The sequence below is a fragment of the Paramisgurnus dabryanus genome, chromosome 1, assembly GCF_030506205.2.
Source record: "Paramisgurnus dabryanus chromosome 1, PD_genome_1.1, whole genome shotgun sequence".
In the NCBI taxonomy this organism is placed as follows: Eukaryota; Metazoa; Chordata; class Actinopteri; order Cypriniformes; family Cobitidae; genus Paramisgurnus; species Paramisgurnus dabryanus.
This window is the reverse complement of record NC_133337.1, coordinates 30,705,375-30,723,103: the sequence shown is the minus strand read 5'-3', so window position 1 is coordinate 30,723,103 and position 17,729 is coordinate 30,705,375. Positions and strand designations below refer to the sequence as shown.

The window sequence follows — 17,729 nt, the reverse complement described above, 5'->3', positions numbered from 1 at the left end:
TTTTTGGATGTGTCCTTTAACATGCAAATGAGCTGATCTCTGCACTCAATGGTAGTGCTGTGGTTGGATAGTGCAGATTATTGGGTGAGTTTGAGCCCCTTCTGACATCACAAGGGGAGCTAAATTTTAATGATGTATTTTTTCCACATGCTTGCAGAAAATGGTTTAACCAAAAATAAGTTACTGTTTCTTTTTCACATTTTCTATGTTGATAGACATAGGGACTCATTTATAGCACTTTAATTGATGTATGTATCATTTTAAAAAATATTTGCATGTGTTTGTACATTTTTATATGTATATATAATTGATATTATATATAAATACTTAATATAAAAATATATATTTTTCTTAAAATTATACATGCACGTGTTTTTAAGATTATTAACAAAATAATAGTAAACTTTATAATTGTTAATATTATGAAATAAGACAAAATCTTAAACAAACTTGTATGTATAATTTTAAGAAAATATTTATATATAATATATTTAAATTATATTTAAATATAAAAATGTATATACACATGCAAATATTTCTTAAATTTACACATGCATGTGTATGATTTATATATATACATAATTATTATACACAGTACACGCACATACTGTATGACGTAAACAAAACTTTTATTCTGCAAACGATTAGTTGTGATCATTGTTATTATGCAGCCCTATGCTTAATACATAAAACTAAGTTTCATTAATATTTCTTCAGAATCATTAATTAAAATATTTTCTTGATTTCACAAACTTATTGTAGTCGTGTTTTGTTAATAGTTGAAATCTAAAGTTATATAACATAACCATAGAGAACACAAAATCTTTATGACTTGCAGCCTACAAATGCGACATTCGAAGGAAAAGCAGTCATCTTTTATTTGAGAAACAGCCAGTGTGTATCAAAAGTCTCCATTTAGACTTAAAGTTGTCATTATAACTGTCTTCCAACATTTACGAAAGACCCAAATATAATTTTCTAATAATATTCAACTGACATCTAAAAACGGTGCTGCGCCTTTAAGAAGACGCCGAGCTGTAGCACGTGCAGCGGAAGTACTGAAGCCAAACAAATGCCGAACGCGCGTGAGAACTGCACTGTTTTCTTACAGCGTGTATGTTTATTTTTTGCTGTTAATCCTATTTAAACCAACGTGATAGTATTAAATGTCTCATTATAACAAGAGTATTGTTTTAGAGTAATTTACGTGTAAACTTAGAGACGCGCTGTAGTTTGTTGGTTCGCTAGTTCGCGTGATCGGTTCACATTAAAATGTTTCCAATACTATTTAAATGCCAATAAAGTAATTTTTTTTTAGTTGAGGAGTTGAAAATGGAGAATGGGGATTTTTCGTGCTTTATTTCAGACCATGAAGGTTTCCATGGGACTATTAAAACCTCGCCCAAAGACTTTGTGGTTACTGAGATGGACATCAATGGGCAGCTCGTTACAAATCCTAACATTCAGGAGACGTACACAAAAAGACCGCATCAAGCTACAAATAAAGGAGGTGTTAAGTCAAAACAACTTGAACCCATTGACACTGACATTTTTAACCAGGACTGCTTTGATTTGAATGTTATCCTCGGTCTGTCTGTGAATAAAGAGTTGGAGAATTTCACTAACAAAATAAGACTGGGAACCAGTCTCAGTAATGGCGAACAGGAGAACATGGAGTTCTCATTGGGTACTTTTCCTGACAAGAACCTCAGAGCTGTTGTCCACAAAGCGGTACGACACACCTACCCCTTCCTTCAGACCGTCACAAACCAATCAGAGATTCGGGTACGAGAGGACCAGGACTTCAAGGAGCTCTCCAAATTATCCTCTGAAGGAGAGGCAGAGGACTTCTTCAGGTTCATGGATGCTAAAGTACCCGGCTCTGCGTTCACCTTCCTGCCCGATGAGAGCAAAGAGCACCGGACAACAGTTCACCATTTTGTCAGCAGACGCTTTGGAAAGCTCGTGGAGACGAAGAGCTTCACCGACCAGAAGAAGACCTCCATTACTGTGAGGCTTAGGGAGAAAAACAAGCAATCCAAGAAGAGAACGATAACAGACTGTCAAGTGGAAGATGTGACATTATACACAGGTGAGGAGAGACCGGTCATAAATAAACATCACATGGTTCTTATTAATCCAAACCTAAACTCAACTATAGTTGTCCTCTTTCCCTTCAGCTTTCACTCTGCAAAAAGACAACTTGGAGACTTTGGAGGCCATCAGCTACATGGCTGTGGTACTTGATGTGCTTCCATCTGATTTTACCTACGCAGGAATCAAAGACAAGAGGGCAGTCACCTACCAGGCCATGGTGGTGAAAAAGATCTCTCCAGAGCAGTAAATACATGATTTACAGATTACGGGTCGACCGATTATCAGCGCCGATATTAAGCATTTTTGGCACTCGCCACTCTGTGGCCTAGAGCAATGTCTGCACATTATGAAATTACATTCGCGAACAAGTGTTGGTAAACGTTGACCATCTACAAGCACCAGCGCTACTACCCAGCAGTCTCTCATGTCGCCATTTTCCAAAGCCGTGCCTTGCGTAGGGCTGTCACGATTATTAAATTATTTGACTGATGGTTAAATGACTAATAAATTGTTGCGATTATGACGATTAATTGCCTGTTTAAGGGCTTTGATAATTATGACAATTAATTGTCTGTTTTATTGCTTTGACATTTAATTCTCATAAATTTATTTTTTTTGTTCATGAAGTAATTTTCAAATATTGTTGTAATTATTTAAATTAAATATTTTGCATGGTTAACCTGGCAGTAAATATTAATACACATAACACATTTAAAAGTAATAATTTAATAAATATTTCTTTCAAAAACTGAAAATTCTTCATAAGAAATAAACACAATAAAGAATTTAAAAAATACCTGAAAATAAAAATGCAATCAAAACAAATGGACTATACCAGAACAGGCCTTAAATAATAACCAATCCTACTATTTGTGGTCATTTTAGTACTGTACCACGTCTGTAGTGGCTGCAACAAAAAAAAAATCTTTAAGAATGCATCCTTCACTTCCCTAAATTTGGAATTGCTGTTTTGAAAATTAATGTTTTTCCTGGCAATTCATACTGCTTATCAAAGTTTTGCAGCATTTCTTTAAATGCTGTTTTTCTACTGGATTGAATGGCTTTGCAATGTAATGCGTAGGGATGCACCGATAAATGCCGATATACACTAAAAATACGTGGCCGATAACTATTCTGAATTGCACAGCTGATATTATTCACAGCTATTTCATGTACTACGGCTTTTGATCAGTAAGTCCTTATTGATCTGAAATCACTGCTAGTTTGAGTCGTTTATAACATGCATTTGATAAAGCAACACTCGTCAAACGTAATCATTATACTAGGGGTGTAACGGTTCGTGTATTCGTATCGGACCGTTTCGGTTCAGGGCTTTCGGCACGGTGCACACGTGCACCGAAAGGCCAAATGCAATCTTTTATGTGCGCCTGTGCGGAACATAATAAGTGGGTTTCCACACGAACATATTAAGTGGCGGAAGTCTCCGCGTTCAGCGCAAGTCTTCTGTCAAACATATAACATAATTCGGCCCGCAGAAAGATTTTTATTTACTTAGTTGTATATTCGTTTGATTATTGATGTAAACGTTTACGTGTTGTGTCTAAAAGCGCATGTTAAATGCATGTCAACGTGCTGTTTTGTTCTTTCAAAAGTGCGTGAGAGGATGCACGTCTTTCGTTGCTACGCAATCATGAGACGCGCTTTTTGTGACAGCGAGAATAAGGAATGCTTGATCAGATTTTTCATCTGCACCTCACGTCAATCATATCATTGCCACAATGCGATCAGCTGGTCGGGACAGAGAAGAGCTGTAACCCAGGCTTACTCAGCTGCGGAGGGGTTCGTTAGTTTAAATCACAGCTTACATTGACAACACAAGCAATGATTAGGAGAAACGTGCAAAAGATCAAAGATGGCTATGTATGCAACTCACTAATCTCAAAATGAGTGTATAATAAGTATACAAATTCTTTATTATCATGAAACACCTGAAAAGGTTTGCAGAACAGCAATATAAATATATCATTAAGCCATTTCCTGGAGCTGCGTGTCATAGCTACGTGTGTAATGGTTCTTTGTCTGCAGCGCATATTGAGTTTCTGCACGAGAGCGCCCTCTGGCTTTTGGAGGTAGTGGCATTTCACTGTAATTCATTGAGAAGCATAGCAAGCATCATCTGCCAATATAGCGGTGCACCCCTAGTATCGCGTTACACTGTCATTTAATGAGCGCAATCTGCTACTGTCTAATTTATACAGGCGCTGCAGCCCCCCCTTGTGTTTTTTTTTTAGAGATGTGCAATCTAGGGATGCACCGATATGGAAATTTTGGCCGATAACTCTTTATATTTGGGGGCCGATAACCGATATATATAGGCCGATAAATATTCATATTAATTTCACACTGAAAAACTCCCAGACCGCGGACATCTTGTCTTTGTGCTAGACTAGCATACTCTTCTTGAGCCCGCAACACGTGTCATCTTCGTGCTATGTCACAGAAAACACCAATCAAAACTCCACATGGCCAGCAATGAGCAAGTGAAGTGGTTCAACAAACCCAAATAATCCATCATTTATCGGCTTTCATTTATCGGCCTAACTTTGCTATAAGACCAATAACCGATAATATTAAAAATAAGCAGTTATCGGCCGATATATATATAGTGCATCCCTAGTGCAATCATTGTGGTGATTTGTAAAAATGAGATGATTATTTAATCATCGTGACAGTCCTAGCCTTACGACAATAAAAACGAAAAGACACGGAGACATCACAGAAGCAGTTGTATATTGCATTGCCAAAGACATGCTTCTCATTAGCCTTGTTAAAAATGAGTGCGTATTTGTGTATTTATCGTGCTAATTGCTGATCATTTCCACAATAAATTTTTGGCCCCATATCGCCCAGCCCTAGTTATCGGTGTACTTGATCTGTAATGATCGGTACCGATTACGGTCTTGAAAAACGCATATCGGTTGACCCTCCTTATACAGATTTTGTCCGTTGACCACCCTGCACAAACATTAGCTGTTTGTTGTTGACTGTGCATATTTATTTTATTGTCAGGTTGCTGGAGAAGGTCTCGGAGTTTGAGAGGAGGGGAATTAAAATCTCGCGTGTACGTCCCGTGTCTGAACCCCTCAAAATCGGTAGACTGCAGGGAAATCATTTTGATCTTGTAATAAGAGACCTGAAGCCTCATGGGAAACGTGAACTTGCAGCGTTAGAAGAGCTTGTGCTAGAAGCGGTGGAAAATGTAAAGGTAAAGATTGATGTTTGTTCACCCGGGTTCACTAAATTCAACTTGCATCACGCAATTACACTCCTTATTTTTTACAGAACAGAGGCTTTGTGAATTATTACGGACCCCAGCGATTTGGTAGTGGATCATGCGTCCGAGCAGACCAAATAGGACTTGCACTTCTAAAGGAAGAAATGGTACATTATAATGCATTTCATGTCTGTTCACAAGCGCTTTTTTATCTAAATATCTGAATGGGTGATTCTCACGAAATCCAGATTTAGAAGATGTCCAGCATCAGAATTTTTAAAAAGCCCTTGAAGCCAATTATTTTTTTTTTTTTGCACATATAAGATTAAGGTCTGAACTTACTATAATTATTATTTTTTGAGGATTTAAAAAATATTTCCTATAGAATTATTAAAATTTTTTAGATTATCATTATCAAAAATGATCATTACCGCAACATGATATTACATTAAATATATGCATTTACAAACTCATGTTTTGGTAATGAGAACTAAAAACTTGTCTAGGTACAATGACAAACAAAATTTCAACTTTTATCTGGAGAGAAAAAATAAGAACTGCTTACCTGGTAGCCATCTTGAGTGTCACAGTCAATTATGTCCCTTACAACAATTTTTTTTTTAATGTTAGTTCATTGAGGGCTTAAACAATGATTGAAAATTGTTGCGGAGGATGAGAAAATTGGTCTTGGACACATTTATATTCCTGATTATTGTCTCTACATTTACCAATGATCACCAAACACCACATGTTTCTTTACTGTAAATGTTTATAGTATAACATGCACTGAAGCTTTTCATTTTTTTAGATTTTTTAATTATAAATATTTCCATGTCAAAGAACCCAAATCCAGTCATTGACACGTTGCAGTAATGACAATTTCCCCCCCAAAATTTGGAAAAACAAAAAATTGGTTTGTATGATGTCATGTGCAAAATAGTACATGAAGAGATGTTTGTAACTGTATGCTTCTTATTTTGATAGCATTTTCTTTTTATCAAAATGTTTCATGCCACCTCATAAGTCTAATTTCGCGAGAATCACCCGCATGCATTTGTACAGGAGACTTCGGTTAGGCTGTTTTTCACCCCAGAGGATGGCGATGACCTCCAAAACAAGGCAAAGCATCATTTTCTTCTCACAGGTTTGAGCTTGAAAATCAATTTTGTGCCTATAAATGACTTATTTTTAACATTTTGGTCATATTAGTTTAAATCTCTGTTATATAGAGATATGGATTATTGGACATTTTTAATCCCCCGGTAATATGTATTGTCTCTCCTCAGGGAATGCCAAGGAGAGCTTGGCACTGATGCCAGCTTACAAAGCTCGAGAGCGTCTCATGCTCCGGGCACTCCATCGATATGGGAGCGAACGGGAAGGATGCATACGTGCCTGGCTCAGTTTGCCCCACAGCATGAGACTTTTTTACCTCCATTCCTACTGTAGCCGAGTGTGGAACGAAGCGGCCTCATGCAGACTACAAAAACTGGGCTTCAAGGCTGTTTGTGGAGATCTGGTGTGGTCTGGATCTGAGAAAGGACAGAGAGACATAGCAGAAGAGGATCTGAATGCTACACAGGTTAGGTTATTAGATTCATGAGCACTATATTGTATTTTCTCACTGACCTCACAATTGCAATAATAGTTTTATTCTCTGCACTGCTGCAGGTTCACGTAGTGACGTCTGAAGAGGAGACGGATGGTGTTTTTTCATTGGACCAGGTGCTGTTTTCAACATTCTTCTTTTCTTGTAATGATCTCTGCTCCAATAACCAGTCTCTTATGTCGTTTCCAGGTCATCCTTCCAATACCAGGAAATAGTGTCAAGTACCCGGAAAATCTGCTGGGCCGGTGGTATCAAGACAGATTGGCTCAGGACGGCTTGGGGTCGTGCCGTTTCAGAGTGACGCCGCTTAAACTCAACAACCCTGGATGTTATCGTCGTCTACTTGCAAAGCCACAGAACGTCACTTACGGCTTGCAGACCACGAGTCAGTCGGACGAGCCTCATGCGCCCAGTCTGTCGATAGCCTTCGACTTGGATGCTTCCTGTTACGCTACTGTGTGTCTGAGGGAGATTATGAAAAGTAATCTTTCATAGTTTAATTATGTTTATGAAGGATGCACACAGACAGACTAAATAAGCATTTTCATTGAATGGTCAGAAAATGTTGTGCCACAAGGTGGCAGTGATGGGCTGTAAAAGTCAAATAATAAAAGTGTGTTGGTTGAAGTGTTTACTGTAGGGTTTTGTTGGACTTGTGATGCATCCCACATTGACCACATTGTTACTCCGTCTTCAAGCAGGCCATACATCTCCAGACACCACATTGTTATTTCATCTTTGAGCAGACCAGTGTGGTGGGATCTTGACCATCCGTCAGAGCTCATGAATATGAAGATGCTGCTTTCAAATACTGAAAGTAAAAAATATTTTTACAACAATTATTCTTTAACTTAATCCGTCTGATGTTACTTGAAATGATAGAGAATCAAGTAATTTTCAAAGATGGGCAGTTTATCACTGAACCATAAGACTAAATGTCTTTATTTTAATGAATTAGTTTAGTATGCAATTTAATGATGTACATAGAATTAGCATGCATTGCATTCCTCTAGTATTACAATCCTGAAATGCATTTAACTGCAAAAATAACACCCATATAAAGGTTATTTTACATAATATTTCAATAAATAAAGATGCTTGTATTAGGCAGAGTTTTAAGGCATAGTTCACCAAAAATTCTGTCATTATTTATTTACCCTGAAGTTAAGCCCAACCCTGTATAAATGTCTTTGTTTTGATGAACCCAAATGAAGATATTGTTAAAGTTCATAACAGATCTGGGCCACCATTCACTTCCATAGCATTATGTTTTTCTACAATGGAAGTCAATGGTGCCCCAGATCTGCTTGGTTGAAAACATTCTTTAAAATATCTTCCTTTGTGTCTAGCAGAACAAAGAAATTTAAACAGGTTTGAAACAACGTAAGGATTAGTAAATGACGTGACGTTAATTATTTTGTGTCCGTATGGTTGTATGTAAAAGGGTTAAAATTTCAAAATAAAATTACACATTTCTTTTAAACATTCTCTTTTTTGAGGACCAAGTCTAAAATTTTGAAAAAATATTTCGGGGATCATTGCAAAAATGTCAATTTGGTGTAACATATATTTATATAAAAAATGTAAGTATATTCATTAAAAAGTGGAATAAAATATCATTTTTTTTACATAATTTGTCAAAGATTATTTAGAAAACAGAGTTGTTTTCAGCATATGTCAGGACAAATATTACAAAAAGGCTTTACAATTAACAAACAACTAAATGAAAAAAATAAATAAATAAGATTATGCTTACATGCCATCAAAGTGGATAAAATATTTCATATTTCTCAATCACTGAAAAAAATGATTTATTCAATTTTACTCAATTTTTTTTAAGGTAAGTGGTTGCAATCAATGATAAGTAAAATAAAATATAAAACTTTTGTTTAAATGTAGCTTAAATAAATAGATTAGAACCACTTACCTTAAAAAAATTGAGTACATTCAATGAATATTTTTTTTTCAGTGTTCTTTGGGGCAATTGGCGGTTACACCATTTGACATTTTCAGGTCTATTCAGTCTTAACTTTCATAAAAATTGTGAAAATGTAATTTTATTGCATAAAATTAACATAAATACAATGTGCATTGAAATAAACCTGATGCATGCTTTTAAAAGTTTTTTTTTAAGATTTTTGAAATTCTCATCTTGCCAAAACGTTTTTGTCACTGACCCACATACATTGATACATTCTACACAAAAAAATGTAAGGGTGCATAATCGCCGAAGACAGTAACAGCATTTGCCAAAATTTTGTACATAAAGCACTGATTAGCTTTTAATTTTACATTGATATCTGCATTGTGCCACTAGAGGGTGCACACATTCTCTTTCCTGTTAGAAGTACATGAACACCATCATAAAAATTTTCTGTGAGGATTCAAGACCTGCTTGTGCTCACAGTTCGGTGGTCGGTGTAGCTGTAAATGTTTATAAAAACACAGGCTCTCATTCATAAGAAACATAAATACCCTTATGGCCTCTAACCCCCCTTTAAACCGGTGCATAACTCTGTCTCTCTTTCCCAAAAAATCTCTTCACTTTAGCTCAGTCTCACATTCTTTATCTTTGCAAGTCATTTAAAATTTACAATATTAAACACTAAAGAAAGAATAAAGTGAATAATTATCGGCCTGGGTTACCATGTTTCATTCCCATCTACATAATTATGAATTTCATATACAAAGTCCTCCCAGAAAGCAGTGGCTTGTGGGCCCCAAAAGATCTGGTAAGGAGGTCACTATTGTTTACACCTTGTTGTCAGCTATAGTAAGCAAGCGATGTGATGGGTAACCACAGTCTTCAATGAGTTCTGGATGTTGGAGCTGAAAAACGATGATCTCTTGACTTGTTTTCACAAGAATTCAGTTGTTGACATTGAAACCCAAGCGTCCTTTTCTCCACTTTTCCTCTTCATTTTGTCTGAAAGAGAGAATAAAAGATTCAAGTTAACTTTAGGACACTGAAGTATGACGATTTGTTTAAGCATTGTTAAAATAGTTTCAGTAAGCAATAAAGTACGAGAGACTATGCTTCTCGTGGCTGAAGGGCATCGTAAACCCTTCAGCTGCGACTTATTCACAGCATTAACCTCGAATACCTTAATGCTTTTTAAAAATGATTACCAAACAATACAAATATTAAAGCAAGCATGGATCGATGATAGATTTCATGAAGTAAAATCACTAAAAGCCTTTCTTTCACTGGAAAAAATACTTCCTGACCGACTGAACAGTTACCGAATGTTTCACATTTGTTTATGTTGATATACAGTGATACACACACGCACACACACACTGTAAAACAATCCAGCATGAAGTTAAAACAACTTGATTTTGCAACCTACTATTTTAAGTTTTCACTAATTGACATTAATAATAATTAGTTCATTAGTGTTAATTTGACAAAAATGCTGCATTTGTTACAGTGCATAATTGAAGTAATCGTATTATAATGGTATTTATAAAATTATTTTATATATATAAAATGAGATTAATTTTATAAATGCCGCTATAAAACGATAAGTTCCGGTCCTAATTCTTAATAAATGAAACTGTTAACTTAATAAATTTGATTAAATGAAATGGACAGTTAAGGGCTTCGCAATATCGAACTAGTTTTAAATAACTGAATAATTTCAGTTTTTACAAAGGTTATATATAGTTTTAACAAACTAATAAGTGCTAAAAACAAATGAGAAATAAAAAAAATGTAAATAAGTTTTGTTATACGATTTTTTCCCTTCTTTTGTCAAAAACTTGCCAGCCAGCATTTTTATGATATTCGCAAAAGTTAAATGCCTTGCAGAAATGTTTCTTTTTTTAAGTATATAAACATAAAAAAAGTTTTATTTTATCTTCCTTTGTTCGCTTTTATCAACTCTCAAATATGGGTAGGTTTCTTAACGAAATCAATTCCTCCAGAAAAATGCGATTATGCGATTGCATGGTTCAACACATAATCAGCCAAAGTCCGCAAATTTATACGGGGCCGCATTTTTTCAAATACGCAGCACTTTCGAAGCATAAATTGCAGATTTCCGTGTGCAAAATATGCAGGGTTGCATGATTTCATAATCCCTGTATTTTCATAGCAAAAATCACATATTAAAATGTTGCATTTACTTCACACAAGCACAGCCATGTCCCCTGTTGCCATGGGAACGTTATGAAGTGACGTGAACAGCATTGAAAAGCTGCAAACAATTTTTGCAAGTTCGCGCAATTTCATCTCATAAAATAGCATTAATATCCTGCATATTCCAACGCATTTTTTAAGAAACCGTGCCGCAAGATCAATGATTTTTGCCCACAAATCACTGCGTTTTTTCTGGAAGGAATGGAAAATACCAATTTTTAAGCAAAAGGTTCAGATAATTGCACTTTTGTTAAGGACTTTTGTTCGAGATCAGGTCCTCATTTATAAAGTGTCCGTAAAAATCCACGGCAAAGTCCATATTTATGTCTTTGTCTTTGACGTGGAAAAGTGCTTAGCGCCACGTCAGGGTCTGAGCAGACATACGCACTTTTGCTTATCCGATTGCTGCAGGTTTTTGGAAATTAAAGCCATTCTTGCTGCTCGTAAAAGATTTAAAGCGCTCTTTTATATGTCTATGACATTGATTAGGCATCATTTAAAGGCGGAGATCTGCATATAAGTTCAAGTTCATTTGCGATTTATAGATTTGAAAGGGGTACGTGCGTTTTCTGCGCGTACGCTGGGTTTATGAATCACAAGTACGCATTTTTGATATATGATCGTAAGATCAAATGTAGGATGGTCTTTACGTAGCATTTTATAAATTAGGCCCCAGATTCAGAGCGATGATCAAAACATACACAGAGTTTTTACTGTTTTGGATCAGTGGTTGTTTTAGTGTTTTGTAAGTTGGGTAAGAGCGCCACCTAGTGGATAATATGGATTTCTGTAAAAACTCGTCATTGGCAGGAAAGCGTTTTTTCTTTATTGACGAAATAACTCGGGGAAAGAGTCAAACATATTTTAGTTCAAATTGATTTGAAAAACTTAAAGCATTATTGTATCGCATATTGTTTATCGCATCTTTTATCGCACATCGAATATTTTCAATATTCATATACAGCATGTTATAATAAAAAAATTAGTGTCGCAATGCATTTAAAGACTTTCTGCTTTAATTCCTGCCTTTTCATTCAACATGACAGTGTCCTAATTCTCTAAGGGCTGGAGGAAAGTGGTGCACAAATACGTTCAGTGTTAGGACAAATACATTGATCTATGGAAACCACCAGCTAAATTATCAACGAGTGACAGAGGAAATGTGGCAACATTTCCAGTGATTGAACATTTTCAATGCAGGCAGATAGAGACCAGGCCAACTGAAATAAACATACAATCAATTCAGCACTTGTTTACAGACCCACAGTTTTTCTCCATTACATGCTTAAAGTCTCCAGGCGCTGTTTTCATGTTCCATCAGCGTGTTTTAAAATCAGCATTAAAGTGCACAAGGTGATTTCCAATGGGAATTTTTACGGGATGTTTTGAAATGAAAGGCTCCGGTAAAGACTATTGTGCGCTCTGCTATGATGAGGAGTTATTCGGGTGTCATGGTAATGGTAAGCTTGTTACTTTTAACGGTCAGAGCCTTAAGCGACGGCACTGAAGAATCTGCCAGAGTCAGCAAATCGCTCTGTGTGGGGCATACAGCAAGACTGAATGCACCATACACCTCCAAAAATGGGCATATGTCGTGAACCATCAACATATTTCTGGCAGGCTGCCCTCTTGTGGTGCCGATCAGTTATTACATTTTTATAACATTTCTGAAGAGATTCATTCATCCCTGAAGTGTAGCGTCAGATCTCGTATTTAAATAATTGAGCGAGCGGGACGCTGCCATTTGGCCTGGTGTGAAATTTGGTTGGCAGGGAAAGCGGCAGCTGGCATATGGAGGCTTTAACAGAATTAGGGAATAATAAATGTCTCTCAGCTCCACTCCATGACCATCAGTTATGAGCAAGAGACACTTCCATCCATCAATGACACCCAAAATGCAATGCAGTCTACGGTGGTCATACGCCCTTATTCTTGTCTTAAAGTGCCCATATTATGAAAAACTCACTTTTTCTGGGTTTTGGGGTGTAAGACAAACACTATGACGCTATGTGCCAAGTCCTTTAAAGCCATCAAATACCTTTGTGTAAGAAATTGTCACAAATACAAGTTGATTTTTGTAATTTTAGTTGATGTAAAGAACATTCTGTGAAAATATAACCTTGATATCTTTAATATTGACTAAGGTGGTGTCAAAGATTGAAATGAATGAATTCAAACATTTTAATGCTCCAAATCTCATCATTACATTAAAAGACTTTAACCTGGATCTCACAGACTAACCCATTTGCTTAAAACGTCTCTTACTAGGGAAACTTTAACAGTTTTACGCAGTATATTCACTTTTGGCTGAACTATGCCTTGAACAACGACTCTTTGTATCCTTGGGTATTTTCTCTCCTCTCCTATTTGTGTCCAGGCTCACATCCTCACACTGCTGCTGTGAAAAGACATCCATATGATGATATCGGAAAAATAAAGCTTTGCCGATTCACATTCAGACTCATCGGCGCTATGCCACATTAAACAGAGACTTTAAACTCAAGCATAAAATTCACTATGGACCAAATTCTGATCCAAAACAGCAATTAAAATATTCAATATTAAGTGTTTCTGGTTGCAATATATTATTAAACTTTTTTTTTTATTCACTATCTAATAAAAAAAAAGAAATGCACACAGCAGGTGTCCGACTTGACACCTCCATCTTCAACTACCTTGACTGGGCCGGGGCTCTCTACAGAGTCACGTGACGTGATTGATCTCAATAAAAGCACAATATTGTTTTAGCGCAATTTGAGCTTGTTGCAGATGATGTCAAGTTTAATTGTTGGTCAAAAAATGTGTTGTTTAATTGTAATTTTAGAGATATCTGTTTTTCTCAATTCAATTAGATAGCACGTTAGTCTTGCATGACTGAAATAAACATGGCTGCCTAGTGACGCGACTTCCCTTGTTACTTTTGAATTGGTACACTCTAAAAAATGCTGGGTTATTTTCAACCCAGCAGTGGGTCAAAAAAGGGACGAGCCCAGCCTGCTGAGTTGTTTTTAAGGTTAGTGGTTGCAAACAATTTCCTTATAAATGTTGAAAGTTAGTCAATGAAATGTGTTTATTTAAATATAGCTAAAATAAATTGATTGCAACCACTTACCTTAAAAAATTGAGTAAATTCAATTAATAATTTTTCATCAGTCATAAATAAATTTAAGAGGAAGTAGCATAGTTAAATAGGGCTGAAATTACAAAAAAATTTTATACTAGGGTAACTAAATAAAATTGATTAAGTTCAACTAAATTTTTTTTGTTTAAATGTAGCTTAAATAAATTAATTGCAACTGCTTACCTTAAAAAAATTGAGTAAATTGAATGAATCATTTTTATCAGTTTAATTTAACCCATGCTGGGTTGTTTCAACCCAAAATCCTGGTTTGTTTCAATCCAATGTTGGGTCAAATATACAAATTTTCTGGGTTAATTTTAACCCAGCTGCTGGGCTCATCCCTTTTTAACCCAACGCTGGGTTGAAAATAACCCAGTATTTTTTAGAGTGTAATGCTTTGATAGAAACAGGGCTCAAAATTAAGTTTACGCTTTTTAACCGTGAGTGAATTAAGAAAATCTCCATTGCATGGGTCATTGTTTCTCACAGCTTTATATCCATATGTTTTTTTGTTTTTTTTTGACGTAAATGTGGGCTCCACCATCTTTGAGCTTTCTTGTTTATGACTTCTGGTGAGCCACTAAAGCTAATGGTAGTCTATTGCAAAGGACACAAGTGTGCCGTTTTGACCGGCTGTTTAATGTTTATTATAAAATCCAGGAAGACCGACATAATTTGTGCAGTTAGGGGTTGCCATAATAGCTACTTCAAACAGAGTAAATCTCTACAAAACATTTGTTTTAACCATAATCCATGCACAAGAACTAAATGTGTATGTGGCACTCATGCAATCATGATCTGTATTTACACATCCATCCAGTAAAACCTTTTATAGAAACTACCAGTAAACAATAAATACAATAATTCTTTAAAAACAACTAATATTATGCTGAGATAACAAATATGCTGATGTATTTATTCTGCTACTATATATTATTAGTACAGAATATATACAACATAATCTGCTTAGTTAAAGGCGTTCTAAGCGAATCTGCGAGACGTTAGTTTTTGTTAACGTTTGAATTGTTTTCAAACAGACGGAGCGTAGCTAACTCCTCCCCCTCCCTTCCGTGCTTTCATGAACGCGGCCAACCCCCACCCCCAAATCCTTTTTGTCGTTTATTGGCTGGAACACTTTGTTTTGTTTTGTGGTGCTAGGTTTGGCCACTATGTTGATATTGCCGTTTGTGAAGCCTGGGCTGTCTACAGAGATCACGTTTTTTTACAGTTTGATCAGCGGACAGGCAGCAAGCAGATAGTGAGGAGATGTGTGCTGTATGTAACAAAAAATGTTTTATGGTCTAAAACGCGTCAATTCGCTTAGAGCGCCTTTAATGTTTATAATAGTTTGTAATGTGTTGAGCGTACTTTTGTTATGTTTTAAATGAAAAAGCAAATACTTTAAAAAGTAAGCTAATAATTTCATAAGCTAATGTCTCCACCTGGTGCGTAAGAAGCGATGTAATAATATTTTCATAAAAACGAAAACAATACTCAATACATGTAGCACTTTAACATGTTTATTATGGTTTGTTCAAATAACTTACAATGTGTTGAATGAGAAAGATACTGCTGACTGTGTCGGACCGCATGAAGCAGGACATGTCGCAATAAACAAGTCAATTAAAAATTGCAGTTTAAAAAAAACTCACAGCAGAGGGACAGTTGTGACATTTTAAACCATCCCCTGGAAAGTTAAAAACATGAAGTCTTGGTAAAATCCATGAACAAACACTCGACTGACTTTCCCATTGTAAAGATACTGGTATGTTTCTGTGCTTTTATATTAGCACATTAAAAACATCAACGACACGAAATGATTGAATATATCTTTATATATAAAGCCACTTCTTAATTTCATCCTCACACTGGTTCATACATGGCAGGTGTAGTAAATATTAACTGTTTAAATCATGTTTTATGTGCGCTCCCACTACACTGTTTTCTACCGGCTGGCTATTGAACCGGAAGTCTCGCACAAAGAAGGGAAATACGTCACATCACTTACTTCCGCGTTCAAGAAAAATGTGGATACCGTACAAGCTTATCGCAAAAATAAGTAATAGCAAACTGGTTGACTTCCTTACAGCCGCAATGTATAATATGATGTGCTGGTTATCTCTCAAGTCCATCACATTCTTTACCACAGAGGTTTTAAGATTAAAGTAATGACAGCAGCACAAAGAGCAAGTAAACTCGTATCTGGCCCACACAAGTCGTCGTCAGTTTCACTACAGATGTATCAGCTGATAAGATCTGTCCTCACTATGATTGGATCCATTTACAACTAAAGAGAAAACTCACCTGCTGCTATTGTTGAGCTGCTATCGGCTTTACCTCTGAGTGCCTGCAGTCAACGTACCTCCATCGTCCTTTTGTTGCGGCCTCTTTGATTCACGCAAGTATGGGAAGCCGATCTCCTCAAAAGAAGGACGAAACTGCGCCACTCGATTGATCCGCGCTGCGCGGACCAATTATACGCGCGGACCAATGGACAGAGCCGCGCGACTGTCTGGATAGCGCAGAGATGAGTTGTTTACTTGCGCCACCCGATGGATAGCGCAGCGCTGACCAGTTTCATCAGAGCAGCGCGACCCACTGGGAAGCGCAGCGCGACTCTGATGGAATAGACTCGATTTACCCACAATTCTCTGCTAGTATACAATTTATTTCCGGTTTAAATAACCATTTTGTTTATTTTGCCACAAGACAACTTAATTTACTAATGCATAAGTTAAAATAGCATCTAAAACACTTATCAGCTTGATTGGTATAATCGGGTAACCATAAATAACAATTTCTTCCTCTTGGTAGTTAATTTAATAGAGGTGACCACACGTCTGACGTAAATTATCTCTGTTTATTATTATTTTTTTATTTTGTGTTAAAGATATGCACGAATTCTACTATTCTGTTATTTGACATTAATAAAAATGATTACAATATGAATGGCAATGATCAACGATTTTTTTATCTACCTTGAGTGCTCGTTTTATATTTATAATATCTTATATGGTGTTCTGAGTCCGTTTAAACACACTTCTGATGCTGCTTTGCTTCGTCATTTGTATACTTTATGCATTGCAGTTACATTTATTTTATTATTTAATTTTTGTAATAATTTTTAATGATTTAATAATGACATTATAGCATTATGCAATTGTTTTGCATATATTTTTCTGGTAGTCCCAGCTGCATTTCTTGACATATCAGGAAATAAATGTGGGTTTGCAAGTTACTTTGGTTTGTTAGTCCCGCACTGATAAAGTGACATAAGCTGTATTTTTTAATAGCCTATCTCAACTGTTCCCAATAACCAAGCACTGCTATTTAGACCATTTTGCAAGTCGTAAACAATTGGTCGAAGCTCTTTGTGTTTCAGTTTTTTTACACGTTGGGATAAAATACAAAGAACATATAGAACTGAATCAAAAAGTTAAACAAACATCTTTAAGATATGTGTGAAATAAAGAAAACTGCTACAAACTGAGACAGGAATTTCTAGACCAGCGTTGTTAACATCTTG

General features: G+C 36.0%; 1 protein-coding gene and 1 long non-coding RNA gene across 2 annotated transcripts; one reads left to right on the top strand and one right to left on the bottom strand.

Moving 5' to 3' along the window:
- The first annotated feature begins 1,033 nt into the window (after positions 1–1,033).
- Positions 1,034–8,435, top strand: pus7l (pseudouridine synthase 7 like). Its single transcript, XM_065284972.2, has 8 exons — positions 1,034–2,092; positions 2,181–2,340; positions 5,128–5,323; positions 5,401–5,499; positions 6,395–6,476; positions 6,619–6,914; positions 7,004–7,057; positions 7,131–8,435. The coding sequence occupies exons 1-8, from the start codon at positions 1,333–1,335 to the stop codon at positions 7,434–7,436; spliced, it is 1,953 nt and encodes a 650-aa protein (XP_065141044.2). The 5' UTR covers positions 1,034–1,332; the 3' UTR covers positions 7,437–8,435.
- LOC135779125 (uncharacterized) lies at positions 7,627–17,484 on the bottom strand. Its single transcript, XR_010544691.1, has 3 exons — positions 16,508–17,484; positions 9,699–9,867; positions 7,627–7,752 (listed from the first exon to the last, which is right to left on the bottom strand). It is a non-coding gene; the product is annotated as an uncharacterized lncRNA (long non-coding RNA).
- Positions 17,485–17,729: the final 245 nt, after the last annotated feature.

Excerpts from the sequence above, each read along its gene's own strand:
- pus7l (XM_065284972.2), top strand. The coding sequence starts at position 1,333 with ATGGAGAATGGGGATTTTTCGTGCTTTATTTCAGACCATGAAGGTTTC. Across the intron at positions 5,324-5,400 it reads AAGCGGTGGAAAATGTAAAG|AACAGAGGCTTTGTGAATTA; the intron begins GTAAAGATTGAT and ends TATTTTTTACAG. Across the intron at positions 6,915-7,003 it reads AGGATCTGAATGCTACACAG|GTTCACGTAGTGACGTCTGA; the intron begins GTTAGGTTATTA and ends GCACTGCTGCAG.